Source organism: Physella acuta, unplaced genomic scaffold, assembly GCF_028476545.2.
Source record: "Physella acuta isolate Inbredline_101_S28 unplaced genomic scaffold, ASM2847654v3 ptg000225l, whole genome shotgun sequence".
Taxonomy (NCBI): Eukaryota; Metazoa; Mollusca; class Gastropoda; family Physidae; genus Physella; species Physella acuta.
In genome coordinates this window covers 429,582-453,359 of record NW_026731744.1, presented here as the reverse complement: position 1 = coordinate 453,359, position 23,778 = coordinate 429,582, and the positions used below count along the sequence as shown (strand labels likewise).

The window sequence follows — 23,778 nt, the reverse complement described above, 5'->3', positions numbered from 1 at the left end:
GTACAAGTCCTACACCAAATTCATGGCATTCAGTTGTACAAGTCCTACACCAAATTTATGGCATTCAGTTGTACAAGTCCTACACCAAATTCATGGCATTCAGTTGTACAAGTCCTACACCAAATTCATGGCATTCAGTTGTACAAGTCCTACACCAAATTCATAGCATTCAGTTGTACAAGTCCTACACCAAATTCATGGCATTCAGTTGTACAAGTCCTACACCAAATTCATGGCATTCAGTTGTACTAGTCCTACACCAAATTCATAGCATTCAGTTGTACTAAATGTTGAACACTAACACACGGGATACGATAAACACTAACACACGGGATACGATAAACACTAACACAGGGGATACGATAAACACCAACACACGGGATACGTTGAACACCAACACACGGGATACGTTGAACACCAACACACGGGATACGTTGAACACCAACACACGGGATACGTTGAACACCAACACACGGGATACGTTGAACACCAACAAACGGGATACGTTGAACACTAACAAACGCATACTAGCATTTATAAAAACGTCTAGATAATTGAAAACATCTTATAGTGAACAATTGCATTTAAAGAATGAGCGTTTAAGATATAAAGAAGTAATGGAAACACAGTTGTTGAAAGTTTGGTGTTCGTACTTTTTTCTCTACAGCAGATAAAGTATAACTTTCAATTGAATTAGCCCCCAAAATGCATACGTTTTAAAAAATAGCCCGATTCTTACCCTCCTTCCCCCTTCACACGTCTTCAACTTTTTTCTTAAAACAATTTTCGTGTGTTAAAAATAATTAAAGAGCAGTGTTTGAAAAGATTAGACAACTGGTCCAGGCGTAGTACGTAAGCGATATGTTTTTACTATGACACGTAGTAGAACAGTAGATAGAACACATCTGTTTTAAGCATGTTGGTTTAGCAGTGAGTTTCGCGCCACAGTTTCGTATTCTTCCCACCATGAGCTGCTGTCGTGTTTCTGGCCATCTAACCATAGCCTGCCTGTATTGGATAACTCTAGCGTCCATCTCTGCACTGCCCGTGTCCAATGAACAGCACAGCGGACCACTAAACAGCACCACCCAAAGACAGAGCGATGCGCCATTGATTGGAGATGAAGTGCTTGACTATAAGAAGAAATTCGGCTGTAAGGATCTACAGGTCAGTGCTGGTTAAGTTTTGTAAGACTTGACTGTCTTTCTCAGAGTAAACCAGAGGCGTAGCGACCCTTCCCGGCGCCTGGGGACAAACTTTCAATTTGGCGTCCCACCCCTCCCGGGGACCAACTTTCAATTAGGCGCCCCCCCCCCCCCATATATTTTTATATTTATAATGCAAAACTGCAGCTAAAATGAGCTTTTAATTTTTTCCCAATTCATTTTGGCGCCCCCTATGGTTGACCCCCCCCCTCGCTACGCCTCTGGAGTAAATGGATGGATGCGTTTAAAATCTTGGTGTTATAATCTTTCAGAAAATCTAATTCATGTGGTTCAGACACAAGCTCGTCCATGATGTTATCAACGATTGTAGTATACCCCATCTCCACACATCACCATATTTTTCGCTAAAAGAGATATCCTAAAATTATTTACGTTCCTTCATGTAAAATACACTGACACACTATCCCTCGTCACACTGTCTCTCGTCACACTGTCCCTCGTCACACTATCCCTCGTCACACTATCCCTCGTCACACTGTCCCTCGTCACACTGTCCCTCGTCACACTGTCTCTCGTCACACTGTCCCTCGTCACACTATCCCTCGTCACACTATCCATCGCCACACTATCCCTCGTCACACTATCCCTCGTCACACTATCCCTCGTCACACTATCCCTCGTCACACTATCCATCGCCACACTATCCCTCGTCACACTATCCCTCGTCACACTATCCCTCGTCACACTATCCCTCGTCACACTATCCCTCGTCACACTATCCCTCGTCACACTATCCCTCGACACACTATCCCTCGACACACTATCCCTCGCCACACTATCCCTCGTCACACTATCCCTCGTCACACTATCCCTCGTCACACTATCCCTCGTCACACTATCCATCGCCACACTATCCCTCGTCACACTATCCCTCGTCACACTATCCCTCGTCACACTATCCCTCGTCACACTATCCCTCGTCACACTATCCCTCGTCACACTATCCCTCGACACACTATCCCTCGACACACTATCCCTCGCCACACTATCCCTCGTCACACTATCCCTCGTCACACTATCCCTCGACACACTATCCCTCGCCACACTATCCCTCGTCACACTACCCCTCGTCACACTATCCCTCGTCACACTATCCCTCGTCACACTATCCCTCGTCACACTATCCCTCGACACACTATCCCTCGCCACACTATCCCTCGCCACACTATCCCTCGTCACACTATCCCTCGCCACACTATCCCTCGTCACACTATCCCTCGTCACACTATCCCTCGTCACACTATCCCTCGTCACACTATCCCTCGACACACTATCCCTCGACACACTATCCCTCGCCACACTATCCCTCGTCACACTATCCCTCGTCACACTATCCCTCGACACACTATCCCTCGCCACACTATCCCTCGTCACACTATCCCTCGTCACACTATCCCTCGCCACACTATCCCTCGCCACACTATCCCTCGTCACACTATCCCTCGTCACACTATCCCTCGCCACACTATCCCTCGTCACACTATCCCTCGTCACACTATCCCTCGTCACACTATCCCTCGACACACTATCCCTCGCCACACTATCCCTCGTCACACTATCCCTCGTCACACTATCCCTCGACACACTATCCCTCGCCACACTATCCCTCGTCACACTATCCCTCGTCACACTATCCCTCGTCACACTATCCCTCGCCACACTATCCCTCGTCACACTATCCCTCGTCACACTATCCCTCGTCACACTATCCCTCGCCACACTATCCCTCGTCACACCTTCTGTGCTAAACGTGTTATATGAATTTTACTTAACAACACAATTTAAAGACCATCAAGTAGTTGTATTACAGTTTTAGTTGTACTTGTTTGACACATCTTCACACATCATCACAGAGATCTGAACCCCATCTCCCCTATCTATCAAACAACATCAAGTAGTTGTATTACAGTTTTAGTTGTATTTGTTTGAGACATCTCAGCTACGATATTTGTCCATCAGCAGCAAAACCTTCTGGAATCTTCCGTCACGTCCGTCGGGTCATTGACCAGACGAGTACGTCTGATCTGTGACGGACAGCATGTAGCAGACGTCTTGGTGCACGTGAACAACTCCAAGTCGGTTGGTGAACTTGTTGAAATCAAGAAGGATGACGTCATTGAAATAAGAGATGACGTCACAGCTAACGATGACGTCAGCTACAAGAGGGTCGATATCCGTGAGAACGTTTATCAGAATCTCGCTAATAAAACTGCTATGAATTCTAGAATACCACTTCTGCGAGCTGCTTGTGTGCTGGATACTAAAGTTGTACAGCATGTCATTCAAAAGTGAGTTCAGCTCGGCTTGTTCCTCGTGTATGTATCTTCTCAAGTCGTTACAGTCTGGTCTGTTGTGGTCCAGCCGTCACAGTCTGGTCTGTTGTGGTCCAGCCGTCACAGTCTGGTCTGTTGTGGTCCAGCCGTCAGCCCCGTCTTATTGATGTGTGACTAAATGTCACGACTTAGATGTGTGACTAGTGTCACCCCATAGTAGTTCTTGTCCCTTTGTTTAACTCCAGACTTGTATTTTCATTTTACGATATATGGACACTTTTCAAATATAAACGTTTTGGGAAAAATAAAATTTTAATAATTGCAATGTTTAAATTAGGTTTGAGCCTTTGAACTTTGAAATAATTGCAATGTTTACATTAGGTTTGATCCGATGAACTTTGAAATAATTGGAATGTTTACATTAGGTTTGAGCCTATGAACTTTGAAATAATTGCAATGTTTACATTAGATTTGAGCCTATGAACTTTGAAATAATTGCAATGTTTACATTAGGTTTGAGCCTATGAACTTTCAAATAATTGCAATGTTTACATTAGATTTAAGCCTATGAACTTTGAAATAATTGCAATGTTTACATTAGGTTTGAGCCTATGAACTTTGAAATAATTGCAATGTTTACATTAGGTTCCCTTTGTTTAACTCCAGACTTGTATTTTCATTTTACGATATATGGACACTTTTCAAATATAAACGTTTTGGGAAAAATAAAATTTTAATAATTGCAATGTTTAAATTAGGTTTGAGCCTTTGAACTTTGAAATAATTGCAATGTTTACATTAGGTTTGATCCGATGAACTTTGAAATAATTGGAATGTTTACATTAGGTTTGAGCCTATGAACTTTGAAATAATTGAAATGTTTACATTAGATTTGAACCTATGAACTTTGAAATAATTGCAATGTTTACATTAGGTTTGAGCCTATGAACTTTGAAATAATTGCAATGTTTACATTAGGTTTGATCCGATGAACTCTGAAATAATTGCAATGTTTACATTAGGTTTGAGCCTATGAACTTTGAAATAATTGCAATGTTTACATCAGGTTTGATCTGATGAACTTTGAAATAATTGCAATGTTTACATTAGGTTTGATCCGATGAACTCTGAAATAATTGCAATGTTTACATTAGATTTAAGCCTATGAACTTTGAAATAATTGCAATATTTACATTAGGTTTGAACCTATGAACTTTGAAATAATTGCAATGTTTACATTAGATTTAAGCCTATGAACTTTGAAATAATTGAAATGTTTACATTAGATTTAAGCCTATGAACTTTGAAATAATTGCAATGTTTACATTAGGTTTGATCCGATGAACTCTGAAATAATTGCAATGTTTACATTAGGTTTGAGCCTATGAACTTTGAAATAATTGCAATGTTTACATCAGGTTTGAGCCTATGAACTTTGAAATAATTGCAATGTTTACATTAGGTTTGATCCGATGAACTCTGAAATAATTGCAATGTTTACATTAGGTTTGAGCCTATGAACTTTGAAATAATTGCAATGTTTACATCAGGTTTGATCTGATGAACTTTGAAATAATTGCAATGTTTACATTAGGTTTGATCCGATGAACTCTGAAATAATTGCAATGTTTACATTAGATTTAAGCCTATGAACTTTGAAATAATTGCAATGTTTACATTAGGTTTGAGCCTATGAACTTTGAAATAATTGCAATGTTTACATTAGGTTTGATCTGATGAACTTTGAAATAATTGCAATGTTTACATTAGGTTTGAGCCTATGAACTTTGAAATAATTGAAATGTTTACATTAGATTTGAACCTATGAACTTTGAAATAATTGCAATGTTTACATTAGGTTTGAGCCTATGAACTTTGAAATAATTGCAATGTTTACATTAGGTTTGATCCGATGAACTCTGAAATAATTGCAATGTTTACATTAGGTTTGAGCCTATGAACTTTGAAATAATTGCAATGTTTACATCAGGTTTGATCTGATGAACTTTGAAATAATTGCAATGTTTACATTAGGTTTGATCCGATGAACTCTGAAATAATTGCAATGTTTACATTAGGTTTGATCCGATGAACTCTGAAATAATTGCAATGTTTACATTAGATTTAAGCCTATGAACTTTGAAATAATTGCAATGTTTACATTAGGTTTGAACCTATGAACTTTGAAATAATTGAAATGTTTTCATTAGGTTTGAACCTATGAACTTTGAAATAATTGCAATGTTTACATTAGGTTTGAACCTATGAACTTTGAAATAATTGCAATGTTTACATTAGATTTGAACCTATGAACTTTGAAATAATTGGACAAAAGGATATAACGACGAGCCTAGACGATCAGGCAAACGAGTACTACGTGTACAAGCCGTTCGTTGATGGCATTCACATGTAAGTATGGCATTCACATGTATGTATGGCATTCACATGTAAATATGGCATTCACATGTAAGTAAGGCATTCACATGTAAGTAAGGCATTCACATGTAAGTAAGGCATTCACATGTAAAATGTCATTCACATGTAAGTAAGGCATTCACATGTAAGTATGGCATTCACATGTAAATATGGCATTCACATGTAAGTAAGGCATTCACATGTAAAATGTCATTCACATGTAAGTAAGGCATTCACATGTAAGTAAGGCATTCACATGTAAGTAAGGCATTCACCTGTAAGTAAGGCATTCACATGTAAGTAAGGCATTCACATGTAAGTAAAGCATTCACATGTAAGCATGGCATTCACATGTAAGTGCTTTCATCTGTTACTGTTGATTATATGACTGTCCTAACATCACGTCTAAATATTGTTGCTTTCATCTCTTACAGTGGGCTGTATAGTTCTTGCTTGACATTTAAATATCTAAAATTACGGGCACCTCGAACTGATAGATACGGTTCAAAGTTGGCACGTGGGTCAAGACATGAAGACAATGTAGTAGTTGTAGTAGTAGTTTCCCTTTCAAACCTGATGGTCTATGGGGCAAGTGAAGTAGAGTTCACTTGTTTCTGTGACCTCGGCATATTAAGAGATAGTGTGGTCAGCACTATCCCCAGCCGTCTTTACTTTCCCTAACGAGAGTTAGGTACCCATTAGAGTTGGGTGGACTCAGCGACGGTCTACTGAACGGAACCCGGATTCAAACTCGAGACTTACGGGTTAGCAGTCCAACTCTTTACCGCTAGACAATGTAATCTGACATTAATTTGACTTAATTGGATGCCTAATTATTTTTTTTTATTAAATTAAAATTTTGTCCAAATTAGTAGGCTGTTTTATCTAACTATTCCGCACTATTATACACTCGCCATCACGTTCATTAGGTGCGCAAAGGTTTTTAGTCGTGCAACTCTATTGTAAATTTTTATAATTTAAAGTACTAAAAAAAAATTCATAAAAAAACGTTTTAATAACAAGCTTTAAGAATTTATGTAATAATGCACTAAAAAGTAGAAAATAAATAAATTTCTTAAAATATATATTAATACACTACAACTTATATAACTATAAAGAAAAACGTTGGTCACTTTATTATATATTGGATACTTTTACTACTTTTTGGTCGCTTCCTAAATATTAGTAAAAGTGTCCAATAGATAATATAGTGACAGAGGCGTAGCGAGGGGGGGGGGGGGGCGGGGGGGGGGGGACATATGTCCCCGGGCGCCGACCTTAGGGGGCGCCAAAATAGGTTGGAAAAACAAATAGAAAGTTTGAAGGGGGGTGCAAATCGAAAGTCTGAGGGGGGTGCAAATCGAAAGTCTGAAGGGGGAGGGGTGCCAATCGAAAGTATGTCCCCGGGCGCCGGGAAGGGTCGCTACGCCTCTGTATAGTGACCCACGCTTTTCTTTATAGTTATGTAAATAGTAGTGTATTAATATATATTTTAAGATATTTTGTTTTATACTTTTTAGTGCATTATTACATAAAAGCTTGTTATTAAAACGTTTTTTTAATGAATTTTTTTTTTGTGTTTTGTGTATTTTATGTTTAACTATCAAAATTATGTATCCTACAATATCTATTAGTATATTTTCAACAATATTTCAACTTCAATATTTGAATACTTCTATATTTGAATACTTCACTATTTGCATACTTCAATATTCGAATACTTCAATATTTGAATACATAGTATTTGAATACTTCAATATTTGAATACTTCAATATTTGAATCATTTAATAAGGGGTTAGCTGACATGAAACATGCTGTGAAGAATGGTAAAACGACAACGGTCAAGAAAGATGGGGTACAATGACTAGTGATCTAAAATCTAGAAAGTCAGTGATGAATGTTGTTAGGGTCTAGAAAGTCAGTGATGAATGTTGTTAGAGTCTAGAAAGTCAGTGATGAATGTTAGGGTACAAAGACTAGAGGTCTCAAATCTAGAAAGTCAGTGATGAATGTTAGAGTCTAGAAAGTCAGTGATGAATGTTGGGGTCTAGAAAGTCAGTGATGAATGTTGGTGTCTAGAAAGTCAGTGATGAATGTTGTTAGAGTCTAGAAAGTCAGTGATGAATGTTGGGGTCTAGAAAGTCAGTGATGAATGTTGGTGTCTAGAAAGTCAGTGATGAATGTTGTTAGAGTCTAGAAAGTCAGTGATGAATGTTAGGGTACAAAGACTAGAGGTCTCAAATCTAGAAAGTCAGTGATGAATGTTGTTAGAGTCTAGAAAGTCAGTGATGAATGTTGGGGTCTAGAAAGTCAGTGATGAATGTTGTTAGAGTCTAGAAAGTCAGTTACAAATGTTGGGGTCTAGAAAGTCAGTGATGAATGTTGTTAGAGTCTAGAAAGTCAGTGATGAATGTTAGAGTCTAGAAAGTCAGTGATGAATGTTAGAGTCTAGAAAGTCAGTGATGAATGTTGGGGTCTAGAAAGTCAGTGATGAATGTTGGTGTCTAGAAAGTCAGTGATGAATGTTGGTGTCTAGAAAGTCAGTGATGAATGTTGTTAGAGTCTAGAAAGTCAGTGATGAATGTTAGGGTACAAAGACTAGAGGTCTCAAATCTAGAAAGTCAGTGATGAATGTTGTTAGAGTCTAGAAAGTCAGTGATGAATGTTAGAGTCTAGAAAGTCAGTGATGAATGTTAGAGTCTAGAAAGTCAGTGATGAATGTTGGGGTCTAGAAAGTCAGTGATGAATGATGTTAGAGTCTAGAAAGTCAGTGATGAATGTTAGGGTACAAAGACTAGAGGTCTCAAATCTAGAAAGTCAGTGATGAATGTTGTTAGAGTCTAGAAAGTCAGTGATGAATGTTAGAGTCTAGAAAGTCAGTGATGAATGTTGGGGTCTAGAAAGTCAGTGATGAATGTTGTTAGAGTCTAGAAAGTCAGTGATGAATGATGTTAGAGTCTAGAAAGTCAGTGATGAATGTTAGGGTACAAAGACTAGAGGTCTCAAATCTAGAAAGTCAGTGATGAATGTTGGGGTCTAGAAAGTCAGTGATGAATGTTGGTGTCTAGAAAGTCAGTGATGAATGTTGTTAGAGTCTAGAAAGTCAGTGATGAATGTTGGGGTCTAGAAAGTCAGTGATGAATGTTGGTGTCTAGAAAGTCAGTGATGAATGTTGTTAGAGTCTAGAAAGTCAGTGATGAATGTTAGGGTACAAAGACTAGAGGTCTCAAATCTAGAAAGTCAGTGATGAATGTTGTTAGAGTCTAGAAAGTCAGTGATGAATGTTGGGGTCTAGAAAGTCAGTGATGAATGTTGGGGTCTAGAAAGTCAGTTATAAATGTTGGTGTCTAGAAAGTCAGTTACAAATGTTGGGGTCTAGAAAGTCAGTGATGAATGTTGGGGTCTAGAAAGTCAGTGATGAATGTTGTTAGAGTCTAGAAAGTCAGTGATGAATGTTAGAGTCTAGAAAGTCAGTGATGAATGTTGGGGTCTAGAAAGTCAGTGATGAATGTTGTTAGAGTCTAGAAAGTCAGTGATGAATGTTAGGGTACAAAGACTAGAGGTCTCAAATCTAGAAAGTCAGTGATGAATGTTGTTAGAGTCTAGAAAGTCAGTGATGAATGTTGGGGTCTAGAAAGTCAGTGATGAATGTTGGGGTCTAGAAAGTCAGTGATGAATGTTGTTAGAGTCTAGAAAGTCAGTAATGAATGTTAGGGTACAAAGACTAGAGGTCTCAAATCTAGAAAGTCGGTGATGAATGTTGTTAGAGTCTAGAAAGTCAGTGATGAATGTTGGGGTCTAGAAAGTCAGTGATGAATGTTGTTAGAGTCTAGAAAGTCAGTGATGAATGTTAGGGTCTAGAAAGTCAGTGATGAATGTTAGGGTACAAAGACTAGAGGTCTTAAATCTAGAAAGTCGGTGATGAATGTTAGGGTACAAAGACTAGAGGTCTCAAATCTAGAAAGTCAGTGATGAATGTTAGGGTACAAAGACTAGAGGTCTCAAATCTAGAAAGTCAGTGATGAATGTTGGGGTCTAGAAAGTCAGTGATGAATGTTGGGGTCTAGAATGTCAGGGATAAAAACTTGTCTGCTGACATTGTGAAAACAGTTGCCTTACAAGCAATCAATGCTAAGTTTCCAAATCATACCATGTAAAATGTTCAGAAGTGACCGATGGATTAACAACATGGCCTATCTTTTTGCAGAGTGACTTACGTTTTTTCTAAATGTGATGGCGCTCTCCTGGAGGTCCGCACAAATAAAAGTACGTTTTATTGATAGGGTTCTGATCACTAGGAAATAAAGTTTTATTGATAGGGTTCTGATCACTAGGAAATAAAAGTAAGTTTTATTGATAGGGTTCTGATCACTAGGAAATAAAGTTTTATTGATAGGGTTCTGATCACTAGGAAATAAAAGTAAGTTTTATTGATAGGGTTCTGATCACTAGGAAATAAAAGTAAGTTTTATTGATAGGGTTCTGATCACTAGGAAATAAAAGTAAGTTTTATTGATAGGGTTCTGATCACTAGGAAATAAAAGTACGTTTTATTGATAGGGTTCTGATCACTAGGAAATAAAAGTACGTTTTATTGATAGGGTTCTGATCACTAGGAAATAAAAGTAAGTTTTATTGATAGAGTTCTGATCACTAGGAAATAAAGTTTTATTGATAGGGTTCTGATCACTAGGAAATAAAAGTACGTTTTATTGATAGGGTTCTGATCACTAGGAAATAAAAGTAAGTTTTATTGATAGGGTTCTGATCACTAGGAAATAAAAGTACGTTTTATTGATAGGGTTCTGATCACTAGGAAATAAAAGTAAGTTTTATTGATAGAGTTCTGATCACTAGGAAATAAAGTTTTATTGATAGGGTTCTGATCACTAGGAAATAAAAGTAAGTTTTATTGATAGAGTTCTGATCACTAGGAAATAAAGTTTTATTGATAGGGTTCTGATCACTAGGAAATAAAAGTAAGTTTTATTGATAGAGTTCTGATCACTAGGAAATAAAGTTTTATTGATAGGGTTCTGATCACTAGGAAATAAAAGTAAGTTTTATTGATAGAGTTCTGATCACTAGGAAATAAAGTTTTATTGATAGGGTTCTGATCACTAGAAAATAAAAGTAAGTTTTATTGATAGAGTTCTGATCACTAGGAAATAAAGTTTTATTGATAGGGTTCTGACCACTAGGAAATAAAAGTACGTTTTATTTATAGGGTTCTGATCACTAGGAAATAAAAGTAAGTTTTATTGATAGGGTTCTGATCACTAGGAAATAAAAGTACGTTTTATTGATAGGGTTCTGATCACTAGGAAATAAAAGTAAGTTTTATTGATAGGGTTCTGATCACTAGGAAATAAAAGTATATTTTTCTACATACACTGCAGATCACTTGTTAAATGTTAAATTTAGATAGGCAAGTATCGTACCTCATTTTATTATGTTCAAATATTTCCTTAAGTTAAGATTTACTAAGGATTTTTAAATATATATATATAAATAAATAAATAAATAAATAAATATATATATATATATATATATATATATATATATATATATATATATATATATATACATACATACATACATACATACATATATATATATATATATATATATATATATATATATATATATATATATATATATATATATATATATATATATATATATATATATATATATATATATATATATATATATATATATATATATATATATATATAAACATATGTATTGGCTGCAGATTTTTAAAAATAATCATGAAAGTAACGTTTCTTTTCGGACATGGCGGCCCATTTAGCAATGGAAGTAGAGTTCATCTGATTCTTTGTCCTCGACGTTTAAAGAGGTAGTATGTGTAGCACTATGTCCAGCAGCCTTTCTTAACCTAACTCAAGTACTCAGCAGAGTTTGGTGGACTCAGCGACATGCAACGACTCTAGTCAGGGACCCGAACTCGAGGTGTTCGTGTTAACAAACAAACGCTCTTCCATTTGACCACGCTGCCCCATACAATAAACATACACTTTCTCCCTTCATGTGATCTTGTCATTGTCTCAAAATATTGTCTCGCTGAAACAAAGTAAAGGTTTAACTAATCAGATTTAATGGACAATACAAAATATTGTCTCGCTGAAACAAAGTAAAGGTTTAACTAATCAGATTTAATGGACAATACAAAATATTGTCTCGCTGAAACAAAGTAAAGGTTTAACTAATCAGATTTAATGGACAATACAAAATATTGTCTCGCTGAAACAAAGTAAACGTAATCAGATTTAATGGACAATACAAAATATTGTCTCGCTGAAACAAAGTAAACGTAATCAGATTTAATGGACAATACAAAATATTGTCTCGCTGAAACAAAGTAAAGGCAATCAGATTTAATGGACAATACAAAATATTGTCTCGCTGAAACAAAGTAAAGGTAATTAGATTTAATGGACAATACACCCCCAAAGATCAACCGCATCTCCCTACTGTTGAGGACGGGTGATGTTTTCCTACCCATTTCAACAGCTCAAGTTGGAAAAGTTTGCAACAGCCGCGCTTTTGCTGTAGGCGGCAGCCGCAACACGGGTCCGATATTCTACGGCAGATATCCGTTTTGTCTGCTGGTTTCTTTCTCATACGACAACACAATTTGCTTTTTGAGCAATAAATACGTCCAAGGTTAGTTTCAAGTTTAAATCTGACTCTTCTTTTAAAAAATTCACTTTGTTTTGGACTTGTCCCTTAAATACAAAAAAATTAATGATGGATATTTTTTGTGCTTGATTGTTGCTGCCTGCTAAATTTTAAGAATGTGGATTGTTGGTAATTGCTAAGCTTTTTAACGAGATGATTGCTGGTAGCTAAATTTTAAAAATGTGGATTGTTGGTAATTGCTAAGCTTTTTAACGAGATGATTGCTGGTAGCTAAATTTTAAAATAAGATCGCTTCAAATTTCTAAACATCTGACTCAACGATCCATTCATCCAGCTATCAAGATGGACGACTATGCCACGTGGTTACCTGGCAAAGAGTACCCAATCGTCAAATTCCCGTGTCACAAGGGCATGTTTGAGTATCTCAATAAGGCTGTAGCTCCACTCTTGGACGGCTTCTTCTACATCACGCAGGCCCAGAAGATGCTAGAAGGTTTGTTGTGAGAGTAGGGTTTAGCTCAGGCCGAGAAGATGCTAGAAGGTTTGAGGTTAGGGTTTAGCTCAGGCCGAGAAGATGCTAGAAGGTTTGAGAGTAGGGTTTAGCTCAGGCCCAGAAGATGCTAGAAGGTTTGAGGTTAGGGTTTAGCTCAGGCCCAGAAGATGCTAGAAGGTTTGTTGTGAGAGTAGGGTTTAGCTCAGGCTAGAAGATGCTAGAAGGTTTGAGAGTAGGGTTTAGCTCAGGCCCAGAAGATGCTAGAAGGTTTGTTGTGAGAGTAGGGTTTAGCTCAGGCCGAGAAAATGCTAGAAGGTTTGTTGTGAGAGTAGGGTTTAGCTCAGGCCCAGAAGGTTTGTTGTGAGAGTAGGGTTTAGCTCAGGCTAGAAGATGCTAGAAGGTTTGTTGTGAGAGTAGGGTTTAGCTCAGGCCGAGAAAATGCTAGAAGGTTTGTTGTGAGAGTAGGGTTTAGCTCAGGCCCAGAAGGTTTGTTGTGAGAGTAGGGTTTAGCTCAGGCTAGAAGATGCTAGAAGGTTTGAGAGTAGGGTTTAGCTCAGGCTAGAAGATGCTAGAAGGTTTGTTGTGGGAGTAGGGTTTAGCTCAGGCCGAGAAGATGCTAGAAGGTTTGAGGTTAGGGTTTAGCTCAGGCCGAGAAGATGCTAGAAGGTTTGAGAGTAGGGTTTAGCTCAGGCCCAGAAGATGCTAGAAGGTTTGAGGTTAGGGTTTAGCTCAGGCCCAGAAGATGCTAGAAGGTTTGTTGTGAGAGTAGGGTTTAGCTCAGGCTAGAAGATGCTAGTAGGTTTGAGAGTAGGGTTTAGCTCAGGCCCAGAAGATGCTAGAAGGTTTGTTGTGAGAGTAGGGTTTAGCTCAGGCCGAGAAAATGCTAGAAGGTTTGTTGTGAGAGTAGGGTTTAGCTCAGGCCCAGAAGGTTTGTTGTGAGAGTAGGGTTTAGCTCAGGCTAGAAGATGCTAGAAGGTTTGAGAGTAGGGTTTAGCTCAGGCTAGAAGATGCTAGAAGGTTTGTTGTGGGAGTAGGGTTTAGCTCAGGCCGAGAAGATGCTAGAAGGTTTGAGGTTAGGGTTTAGCTCAGGCCGAGAAGATGCTAGAAGGTTTGAGAGTAGGGTTTAGCTCAGGTCCAGAAGATGCTAGAAGGTTTGAGGTTAGGGTTTAGCTCAGGCCCAGAAGATGCTAGAAGGTTTGAGACTGGTTTAACCACAGACTGGTTTAACTAGAGATCTATTCTACAGAATGGTTTAACTACAGACTGGTTTAACTAGAAATCTATTCCACAAACTGGTTTAACTAGAGATCTATTCCACAGACTGGTTTAACTACAGACTGGTTTAACTAGAGATCTATTCCACAGAATGGTTTAACTACACAAGCCTACAGAACCCGCCTATCGCCATGAGAGGCCCCCTAGGGACGAAGATCGGCCACCAGGTGTCGGCGACTAAGTGTTTGATAATATTCGGCCAAGGTCAGCTACGTCACAGACCGTTCGCCACGGCGCCAGACATAGTGGGGCATGAGATGGGGCACCTGGTGCTTCTAACAGACTCGCAGCTAGAGAACCAGTGAGTAAAGTTGGGGGGGGGGCATAGATGTCAGGGACTGATGTCAGGGACTGATGTCATGGACTGATGTCAGGGACTGATGTCATGGACTGATGTCAGTAGTGGGGACTGATGTCAGTAGTGGGGACTGATGTCAGTAGTGGGGGCTGATGTCATGGACTGATGTCAGTAGTGGGGACTGATGTCAGTAGTGGGGACTGATGTCAGTAGTGGGGGCTGATGTCATGGACTGATGTCAGGGACTGATGTCAGGGACTGATGTCAGGGACTGATGTCAGTAGTGGGGACTGATGTCAGGGACTGATGTCAGGGACTGGTGTCAGTAGTGGGGACTGATGTCAGTAGTGGGGACTGATGTCAGTAGTGGGGACTGATGTCAGTAGTGGGGACTGATGTCAGTAGTGGGAACTGATGTTAGTAGTGGGGACTGATGTCAGTAGTGGGGACTGATGTCAGGGACTGATGTCAGGGACTGATGTCAGGGACTGGTGTCAGTAGTGGGGACTGATGTCAGGGACTGATGTCAGGGACTGATGTCAGGGACTGGTGTCAGTAGTGGGGACTGATGTCAGTAGTGGGGACTGATGTCAGTAGTGGGGACTGATGTCAGTAGTGGGGACTGATGTCAGTAGTGGGGACTGATGTCAGTAGTGGGAACTGATGTCAGTAGTGGGGACTGATGTCAGTAGTGGGGACTGATGTCAGGGACTGATGTCAGTAGTGGGGACTGATGTCAGTAGTGGGGACTTATGTCAGTAATGGGGACTGATGTCAGTAGTGGGGACTGATGTCAGTAATGGGGACTGATGTCAGTAGTGGGAACTGATGTCAGTAGTAAGGACTTATGTCAGTAGTGGGGACTGATGTCAGTAGTGGGGACTGATGTCAGTAATGGGGACTGATGTCAGTAGTGGGGACTGATGTCAGTAGTGGGGACTGATGTCAGTAGTGGGAACTGATGTCAGTAGTGGGGACTGATGTCAGTAGTGGGGACTGATGTCCGTAGTGGGGACTGATGTCAGGGACTGATGTCAGTAGTGGGGACTGATGTCAGTAGTGGGGACTGATGTCAGTAGTGGGGACTGATGTCAGTAGTGGGGACTGATGTCAGTAGTGGGGACTGATGTCAGTAGTGGGGACTGGTGTCAGTAGTGGGGACTGATGTCAGTAATGGGGACTGATGTCAGTAGTGGGGACTGATGTCAGTAGTGGGGACATGTCAGTAGTGGGGACTGATGTCAGTAGTGGGGACTGATGTCAGGAATTGGTGTCAGTAATGGGGACTGATGTCAGTAGTGGGGACATGTCAGTAGTAGGGACTGATGTCGGACTGATGTCAGTAGTGGGGACTGATATCAGGGACTGATGTCAGTAGTGGGGACTGATGTCAGTAGTGGGGACTGATGTCAGTAGTGGGGACTGATGTCAGTAGTGGGGACATGTCAGTAGTGGGGACTGATGTCAGTAGTGGGGACTGATGTCAGGGATTGGTGTCAGTAATGGGGACTGATGTCAGTAGTGGGGACTGATGTCAGTAGTGAGGACTGATGTCAGTAGTGGGGACATGTCAGTAGTGGCGACTGATGTCAGTAATGGGGACTGATGTCCGTAGTGGGGACTGATGTCAGGGACTGATGTCAGTAGTGGGGACTGATGTCCGTAGTGGGGACTGATGTCAGGGACTGATGTCAGTAGTGGGGACTGATGTCAGTAGTGGGGACTGATGTCAGGGACTGATGTCAGTAGTGGGGACTGATGTCCGTAGTGGGGACTGATGTCAGTAGTGAGGACTGATGTCAGTAGTGGGGACATGTCAGTAGTGGCGACTGATGTCAGTAGTGGGGACTGATGTCAGTAGTGGAGACTGGTGTCAGTAGTGGGGACTGATGTCAGTAGTGGGGACTGATGTCAGGGATTGGTGTCAGTAATGGGGACTGATGTCAGTAGTGGGGACATGTCAGTAGTGGGGACTGATGTCAGGGACTGATGGCAGTAGTGGGGACTGATATCAGGGACTGATGTCAGTAGTGGGGACTGATGTCAGTAGTGGGGACTGATGTCAGTAGTGGGGACTGATGTCAGTAGTGGGGACTGATGTCAGTAGTGGGGACATGTCAGTAGTGGGGACTGATGTCAGTAGTGAGGACTGATGTCAGGGACTGATGTCAGTAGTGGGGACTGATGTCAGTAGTGGGGACTGATGTCAGGGATTGGTGTCAGTTATGGGGACTGATGTCAGTAGTGAGGACTGATGTCAGGGACTGATGTCAGTAGTGGGGACTGATGTCAGTAGTGGGGACTGATGTCAGTAGTGGAGACTGGTGTCAGTAGTGGGGACTGATGTCAGTAGTGGGGACTGATGTCAGGGACTGATGTCAGTAGTGGGGACTGATGTCAGTAGTGGGGACTGATGTCAGTAGTGGGGACTGATGTCAGTAGTGGGTACTGATGTCAGGGACTGATGTCAGTAGTGAGGACTGATGTCAGTAGTGGGAACTGATGTCAGTAGTGGGGACTGATGTCAGTAGTGGGGACTGATGTCAGGGACTGATGTCAGTAGTGGGGACTGATGTCAGTAGTGGGGACTGATGTCAGTAGTGGGGGCTGATGTCATGGACTGATGTCAGGGACTGATGTCAGTAGTGGGGGACTGATGTCAGTAGTGGGGACTGATGTCAGGGACTGATGTCAGTAATGGGGACTGATGTCAGTAGTGGGGACTGATGTCAGTAGTGGGGACATGTCAGTAGTGGGGACTGATGTCAGTAGTGGGGACTGATGTCAGGGACTGATGTCAGTAATGGGGACTGATGTCAGTAATGGGGACATGTCAGTAGTGGGGACTGATGTCAGTAGTGGGGACTGATGTCAGTAGTGGGGACTGATGTCAGTAGTGGGGACTGGTGTCAGTATTGGGGACTGGTGTCAGTAGTGGGGACTGATGTCAGGGACTGATGTCAGTAGTGGGGACTGATATCAGGGACTGATGTTAGTAGTGGGGACTGATGTCAGTAGTGGGGACTGATGTCAGTAGTGGGGACTGATGTCAGTAGTGGGGACTGATGTCAGTAGTGGGGACATGTCAGTAGTGGGGACTGATGTCAGTAGTGGGGACTGATGTCAGGGATTGGTGTCAGTTATGGGGACTGATGTCAGTAGTGGGGACTGATGTCAGTAGTGGGGACTGATGTCAGTAGTGGGGACTGATGTCAGTAGTGGGGACATGTCAGTAGTGGGGACTGATGTCAGGGACTGATGTCAGTAGTGGGGACTGATGTCAGTAGTGGGGACTGATGTCAGTAGTGGAGACTGGTGTCAGTAGTGGGGACTGATGTCAGTAGTGGGGACTGATGTCAGGGACTGATGTCAGTAGTGGGGACTGATGTCAGTAGTGGGGACTGATGTCAGTAGTGGGGACTGATGTCAGTAGTGGGGACTGATGTCAGTAGTGGGGACATGTCAGTAGTGGGGACTGATGTCAGTAGTGGGGACTGATGTCAGGGATTGGTGTCAGTTATGGGGACTGATGTCAGTAGTGGGGACTGATGTCAGTAGTGGGGACTGATGTCAGTAGTGGGGACTGATGTCAGTAGTGGGGACATGTCAGTAGTGGGGACTGATGTCAGGGACTGATGTCAGTAGTGGGGACTGATGTCAGTAGTGGGGACTGATGTCAGTAGTGGAGACTGGTGTCAGTAGTGGGGACTGATGTCAGTAGTGGGGACTGATGTCAGGGACTGATGTCAGTAGTGGGGACTGATGTCAGTAGTGGGGACTGATGTCAGTAGTGGGGACTGATGTCAGGGACTGATGTCAGTAGTGGGGACTGATGTCAGTAGTGGGAACTGATGTCAGTAGTGGGGACTGATGTCAGTAGTGGGGACTGATGTCAGTAGTGGGGACTGATGTCAGTAGTGGGGACTGATGTCAGGGACTGATGTCAGTAGTGGGGACTGATATCAGTAGTGGAGACTGATGTCAGTAGTGGGGACTGATGTCAGTAGTGGGGACATGTCAGTAGTGGGGACTGATGTCAGTAGTGGGGACTGATGTCAGTAGTGGGGACTGATGTCAGTAGTGGGGACTGATGTCAGTAGTGGGGACATGTCAGTAGTGGGGACTGATGTCAGTAGTGGGGACTGATGTCAGGGATTGGTGTCAGTTATGGGGACTGATGTCAGTAGTGGGGACTGATGTCAGTAGTGGGGACTGATGTCAGTAGTGGGGACTGATGTCAGTAGTGGGGACATGTCAGTAGTGGGGACTGATGTCAGGGACTGATGTCAGTAGTGGGGACTGATGTCAGTAGTGGGGACTGATGTCAGTAGTGGAGACTGGTGTCAGTAGTGGGGACTGATGTCAGTAGTGGGGACTGATGTCAGGGACTGATGTCAGTAGTGGGGACTGATGTCAGTAGTGGGGACTGATGTCAGTAGTGGGGACTGATGTCAGGGACTGATGTCAGTAGTGGGGACTGATGTCAGTAGTGGGAACTGATGTCAGTAGTGGGGACTGATGTCAGTAGTGGGGACTGATGTCAGGGACTGATGTCAGTAGTGGGGACTGATGTCAGTAGTGGGGACTGATGTCAGTAGTGGGGACTGATGTCAGTAGTGGGGACTGATGTCAGTAGTGGGGACTGATGTCAGGGACTGATGTCAGTAGTGGGGACTGATATCAGTAGTGGAGACTGATGTCAGTAGTGGGGACTGATGTCAGTAGTGGGGACTGATGTCAGTAGTGGAGACTGATGTCAGTAGTGGGGACTGATGTCAGTAGTGGGGACTGATGTCAGTAGTGGGGACTGATGTCATTTAAGGGGAAACCTAAGGGACCAAACATATTCTTTCTCAAAGACATTTTTTAGATAGTTTTGGCTGTAATAAGACACTGAGTATTCTATAGTCTCTTATTTTTAATTGCATCATAAGTGTCGAATATCGTATACTTACGTCAACATATTCTTTGACATCCGACGTTGTCTTCTCTAGACAGATGGCATGCACTATTATGCCGCACTTTTTAGTTTTATAAAGTACTAGCTCCCTCCATGGCGTTGTACTTAAGTCCTGCTAGTATTTCCCTTATTGGCGTCTAGTGTACGTACATACCCGTATCATCCTTGCTAACACAGCCCGAAGACAGCAGCAGTTGAAGGAATGATCGAAGCTTTCTGTGACATGATGGGGAAAACGTTGGAGTTCTACATCTTTGGGACCTTCAAGTGGACAATGGGCAGCTGGACGACCAATGAGACCGACGGACTTCGGCCACTGGACACTCCAGGCGCTGACCACCTGGACAATTCCCTGCACGAGAACGGCCTGGCCTTCACTGGGGCGACGTTTTCACGGGTCTTCTACAAACTGGCCAAATTTTACGGAATCAGGTAGTCAGTGAGCTACTTTAGCTAGAAGCTTTTGGTCACCATCAGGTCAGTGCGCTACTTTAGCTAGAAGCTTTAGGTCAACATCAGGTCAGTGCGCTACTTTAGCTAGAAGCTTTAGGTCATCATCAGGTCAGTGCGCTACTTTAGCTAGAAGCTTTAGGTCATCATCAGGTCAGTGCGCTACTTTAGCTAGAAGCTTTAGGTCACCATCAGGTCAGTGCGCTACTTTAGCTAGAAGCTTTAGGTCACCATCAGGTCAGTTCGCTACTTTAGCTAGAAGCTTTAGGTCACTATTAGGTCAGTGCGCTACTTTAGCTAGAAGCTTTAGGTCATCATCAGGTCAGTTCGCTACTTTAGCTAGAAGCTTTAGGTCATCATCAGGTCAGTGCGCTACTTTAGCTACAAGCTTTAGGTCATCATCAGGTCAGTGCGCTACTTTAGCTAGAAGCTTTAGGTCACCATCAGGTCAGTTCGCTACTTTAGCTAGAAGCTTTAGGTCAACATCAGGTCAGTGTGCTACTTTAGCTAGAAGCTTTAGGTCACCATCAGGTCAGTTCGCTACTTTAGCTAGAAGCTTTAGGTCAACATCAGGTCAGTGTGCTACTTTAGCTAGAAGCTTTAGGTCATCATCAGGTCAGTGCGCTACTTTAGCTAGAAGCTTTAGGTCACCATCAGGTCAGTTCGCTACTTTAGCTAGAAGCTTTAGGTCACCATCAGGTCAGTGCGCTACTTTAGCTAGAAGCTTTAGGTCACCATCAGGTCAGTGTGCTACTTTAGCTAGAAGCTTTAGGTCATCATCAGGTCAGAATGTTTAGACTACCGTAAATATCCGTGAACTAACCTGCTAAGGTCAATGAGATGAAAGAATGTTTAGACTACCGTAAATATCCCTATGAAAGAATGTTTAGACTACCGTAAATATCCCTATGAAAGAATGTTTAGACTACCGTAAATATCCCTATGAAAGAATGTTTAGACTACCGTAAATATCCCTATGAAAGAATGTTTAGACTACCGTAAATATCCCTATGAAAGAATGTTTAGACTACCGTAAATATCCCTATGAAAGAATGTTTAGACTACCGTAAATATCCCATTGAAAGAATGTTTAGACTACCGTAAATATCCCTATGAAAGAATGTTTAGACTACCGTAAATATCCCTATGAAAGAATGTTTAGACTACCGTAAATATCCATATGAAAGAATGTTTAGACTACCTTAAATATCCCTATGAAAGAATGTTTAGACTACCGTAAATATCCCTGATGCCAGTTCCTCCCGTCATGTTCCAGAACTGTGATGGAGACGCTGATGTTGGTCAGATCAAAGTTCTGGCACACACAGGATGAGATGTCTGTAGAAGCGCTGGCCTGCACCATCATTCGTGGGACGTATCACATGAGCTTAGAGTGAGTTTTTTTTAAAACTCTTATATGTGTTCATACAATCTAATTTTAAAACTCGTATATGTGTACATACAACCTATTTTTAAAACTCTTATATGTGTACATACAACCTATTTTTAAAACTCTTCTATGTGTACATACAACCTATTTTCTAAACTCTTATATGTGTACATACAACCTATTTTTAAAACTCTTATATGTGTACATACAACCCATTTGATCACACATGTAGAACTACAACAAAACATTTTGGTATACATCTATGTCTGGAAGTACTCGTAGGCCTATGGCGGTACACATTGGCCTATAAAAGTACACTTTCTCCTATAAAAAAAACACTTTCTCCTATTAAAGTACACTTTATTTTATAAAAGTACATAAAAGTTCACATTAACCTATAATCTTACATGTTGGCCTATTTAATTGTTATAAAATTGTATCTGGTCATGTGATTTGTTTCCAGCATATATGACGTAGAAGGTCACTTCCGGTCAGAGGGTGTCATCACATCCCGAAAGTGCCCACTCGAGCAGTGAGTTGTTTTATGCATTGAAACTTGTCTTTGAAAAGAATGGTGAAAATATTTTAAACGTCACATTTATGTTGGGAAAAGATGTTTTTAAAGACACATTTTTCGGATTTTTGTTATTAAAGCTAATAATTAAAAATTCATAGGTAAATAGAAAATAATAGCATCCTTTTGGGTTTTTTAAAAACTTATTAGCACATTATATTTTTCCTTTGAGTTAGCATAAAAACTATGTTGGGCGATAGACAAAATTTTATATTATGAGAAATAGGCCTACACATGATATTTTCATAAAGGTTGTAACATTATAACTGATATCTTTTGTAATGATTTGAAAACTATACATTATATTTTGTCAAATTTTGAAGATTGCACTTCATGTTTTGTCAAGTGTCGAAGATTATTAATGCTATTTTTGTAATGTTTTGAAGACTATACGTTATACATGCTGTTTTTGCAATGTTTTGAAGACTATACATTACATTTTTGTCAAGTTTCGAAGATTAATTATGCTATTTTTGTAATGCTTTGAAGACTATACGTTATACATGCTGTTTTTGCAATGTTTTGAAGACTACACGTTGTATTTTTGTCAAGTTTCGAAGATTATTAATGCTATTTTTGTAATGTTTTGAAGACTACACGTTATATTTTTGTCAAGTTTCGAAGATTGTTAATGCTACTTTTGTAATGTTTTGAAGACTATACATTATATTTTTGTCAAGTTTCGAAGATTACTAATGCTATTTTTGTCCTACTGCGCGGCGTGCCAGAATCCCAGTGGACGTGTTGCATGTTGGGACGGACTACTGTCGAATCGTCTCGAAGAGAAAGCGTCCTTTCTTCCTGCTCATGAAAAACACGAGTCAATACTTGGTCACACTTGAAACTGAGCCAAGAAAGGTAAATCACAATCTTTCAATCGCCCTGGTCTATTGCTACAACATTACAAAATATAAGTTTTAAGTAGTCACAGTTTTTCGTAAATCTGAATAAAAACAACAGTTAAAAAAAACAGCATCCTATGAATTAAAAAAGCCTCTAATAAGTAGAAATACAGTCATGTCTTCAATAAAAAAAAAACAATGATAAAAACACGGGGGGGGGGGGGGGGAGCGGAAACGTCAAAAACACTATTCGTCTCCTGTAAGATGCACCCCTAAGTATGTGTTTTCAATCAAGACTAACCAGAGGCGTAGCGAGGGGGGGGGGGGCGGGGGGGGGGGGGGACATATGTCCCCGGGCGCCGACCTTAGGGGGGGGCGCCAAATTGAAAGTTTGAGGGGGGTTTGCAAATGAAAAGTTCGAGGGGGGGGGGGGGTAGCAAATCGAAAATTTGCTCCCGAGGGGGGGGGGGGGGATGCCAAATTGAAAGTATGTACCCGGGCGCCGGGAAGGGTCGCTACGCCTCTGAGACTAACGCCAGCCGGATCCCGAGAAATCGTCGTTATTTTTAGCACCATTTGACCTATATTTCAGGTGATGATCCACGTGACGAGGGACAGGCAGGGCAAGTCACGTGTGGCCCCAGTCGGCCTTGGGATCCTCGTGCTCACCATGAACAAGGTCAGCAGCTCGGGACTCTACGCCCACTTCACCACCGGGGTGTATGCTGAAACAACTGTTAAGATTTTGTCCTACTACTCGAAATAAAAAAAAAAAACTGTTAAAATTATGTCCTACTACTCGAAATAAACTGTTCAAATTATGTCCTACTACTCGAAATAAACTGTTCAAATTATGTCCTACTATAAATAAAAAACTGTTAAAATTATGTCCTACTACTCGAAATTAAAAAAAAA

The 23,778-nt window shown here is 41.1% G+C and overlaps 1 protein-coding gene across 3 annotated transcripts; it reads left to right on the top strand.

Annotated features, from left to right (window-relative positions):
* Positions 1-904: 904 nt before the first annotated feature.
* On the top strand, positions 905-23,662 carry LOC131937951 (uncharacterized). Of its 3 annotated transcripts, none has more exons than XM_059295742.1 (12): positions 905-1,167; positions 3,189-3,514; positions 5,798-5,908; positions 10,123-10,181; positions 12,453-12,605; positions 12,916-13,074; positions 14,440-14,650; positions 19,785-20,039; positions 21,334-21,450; positions 21,911-21,979; positions 22,750-22,879; positions 23,456-23,662. In XM_059295742.1, the coding sequence occupies exons 1-12, from the start codon at positions 967-969 to the stop codon at positions 23,627-23,629; spliced, it is 1,965 nt and encodes a 654-aa protein (XP_059151725.1). In that variant the 5' UTR covers positions 905-966; the 3' UTR covers positions 23,630-23,662. The 3 variants fall into 3 exon arrangements, with proteins under 3 accessions (XP_059151725.1, XP_059151724.1, XP_059151726.1); XM_059295741.1 differs by having other exon boundaries at positions 3,186-3,514; XM_059295743.1 differs by lacking the exon at positions 19,785-20,039 and having other exon boundaries at positions 3,186-3,514.
* The last annotated feature ends 116 nt before the right edge of the window (positions 23,663-23,778 follow it).

Excerpts from the sequence above, each read along its gene's own strand:
- LOC131937951 (XM_059295741.1), top strand. The coding sequence starts at position 967 with ATGAGCTGCTGTCGTGTTTCTGGCCATCTAACCATAGCCTGCCTGTAT. Across the intron at positions 3,515-5,797 it reads GTACAGCATGTCATTCAAAA|ATTTGAACCTATGAACTTTG; the intron begins GTGAGTTCAGCT and ends TGTTTACATTAG. Across the intron at positions 12,606-12,915 it reads GAGCAATAAATACGTCCAAG|CTATCAAGATGGACGACTAT; the intron begins GTTAGTTTCAAG and ends CCATTCATCCAG.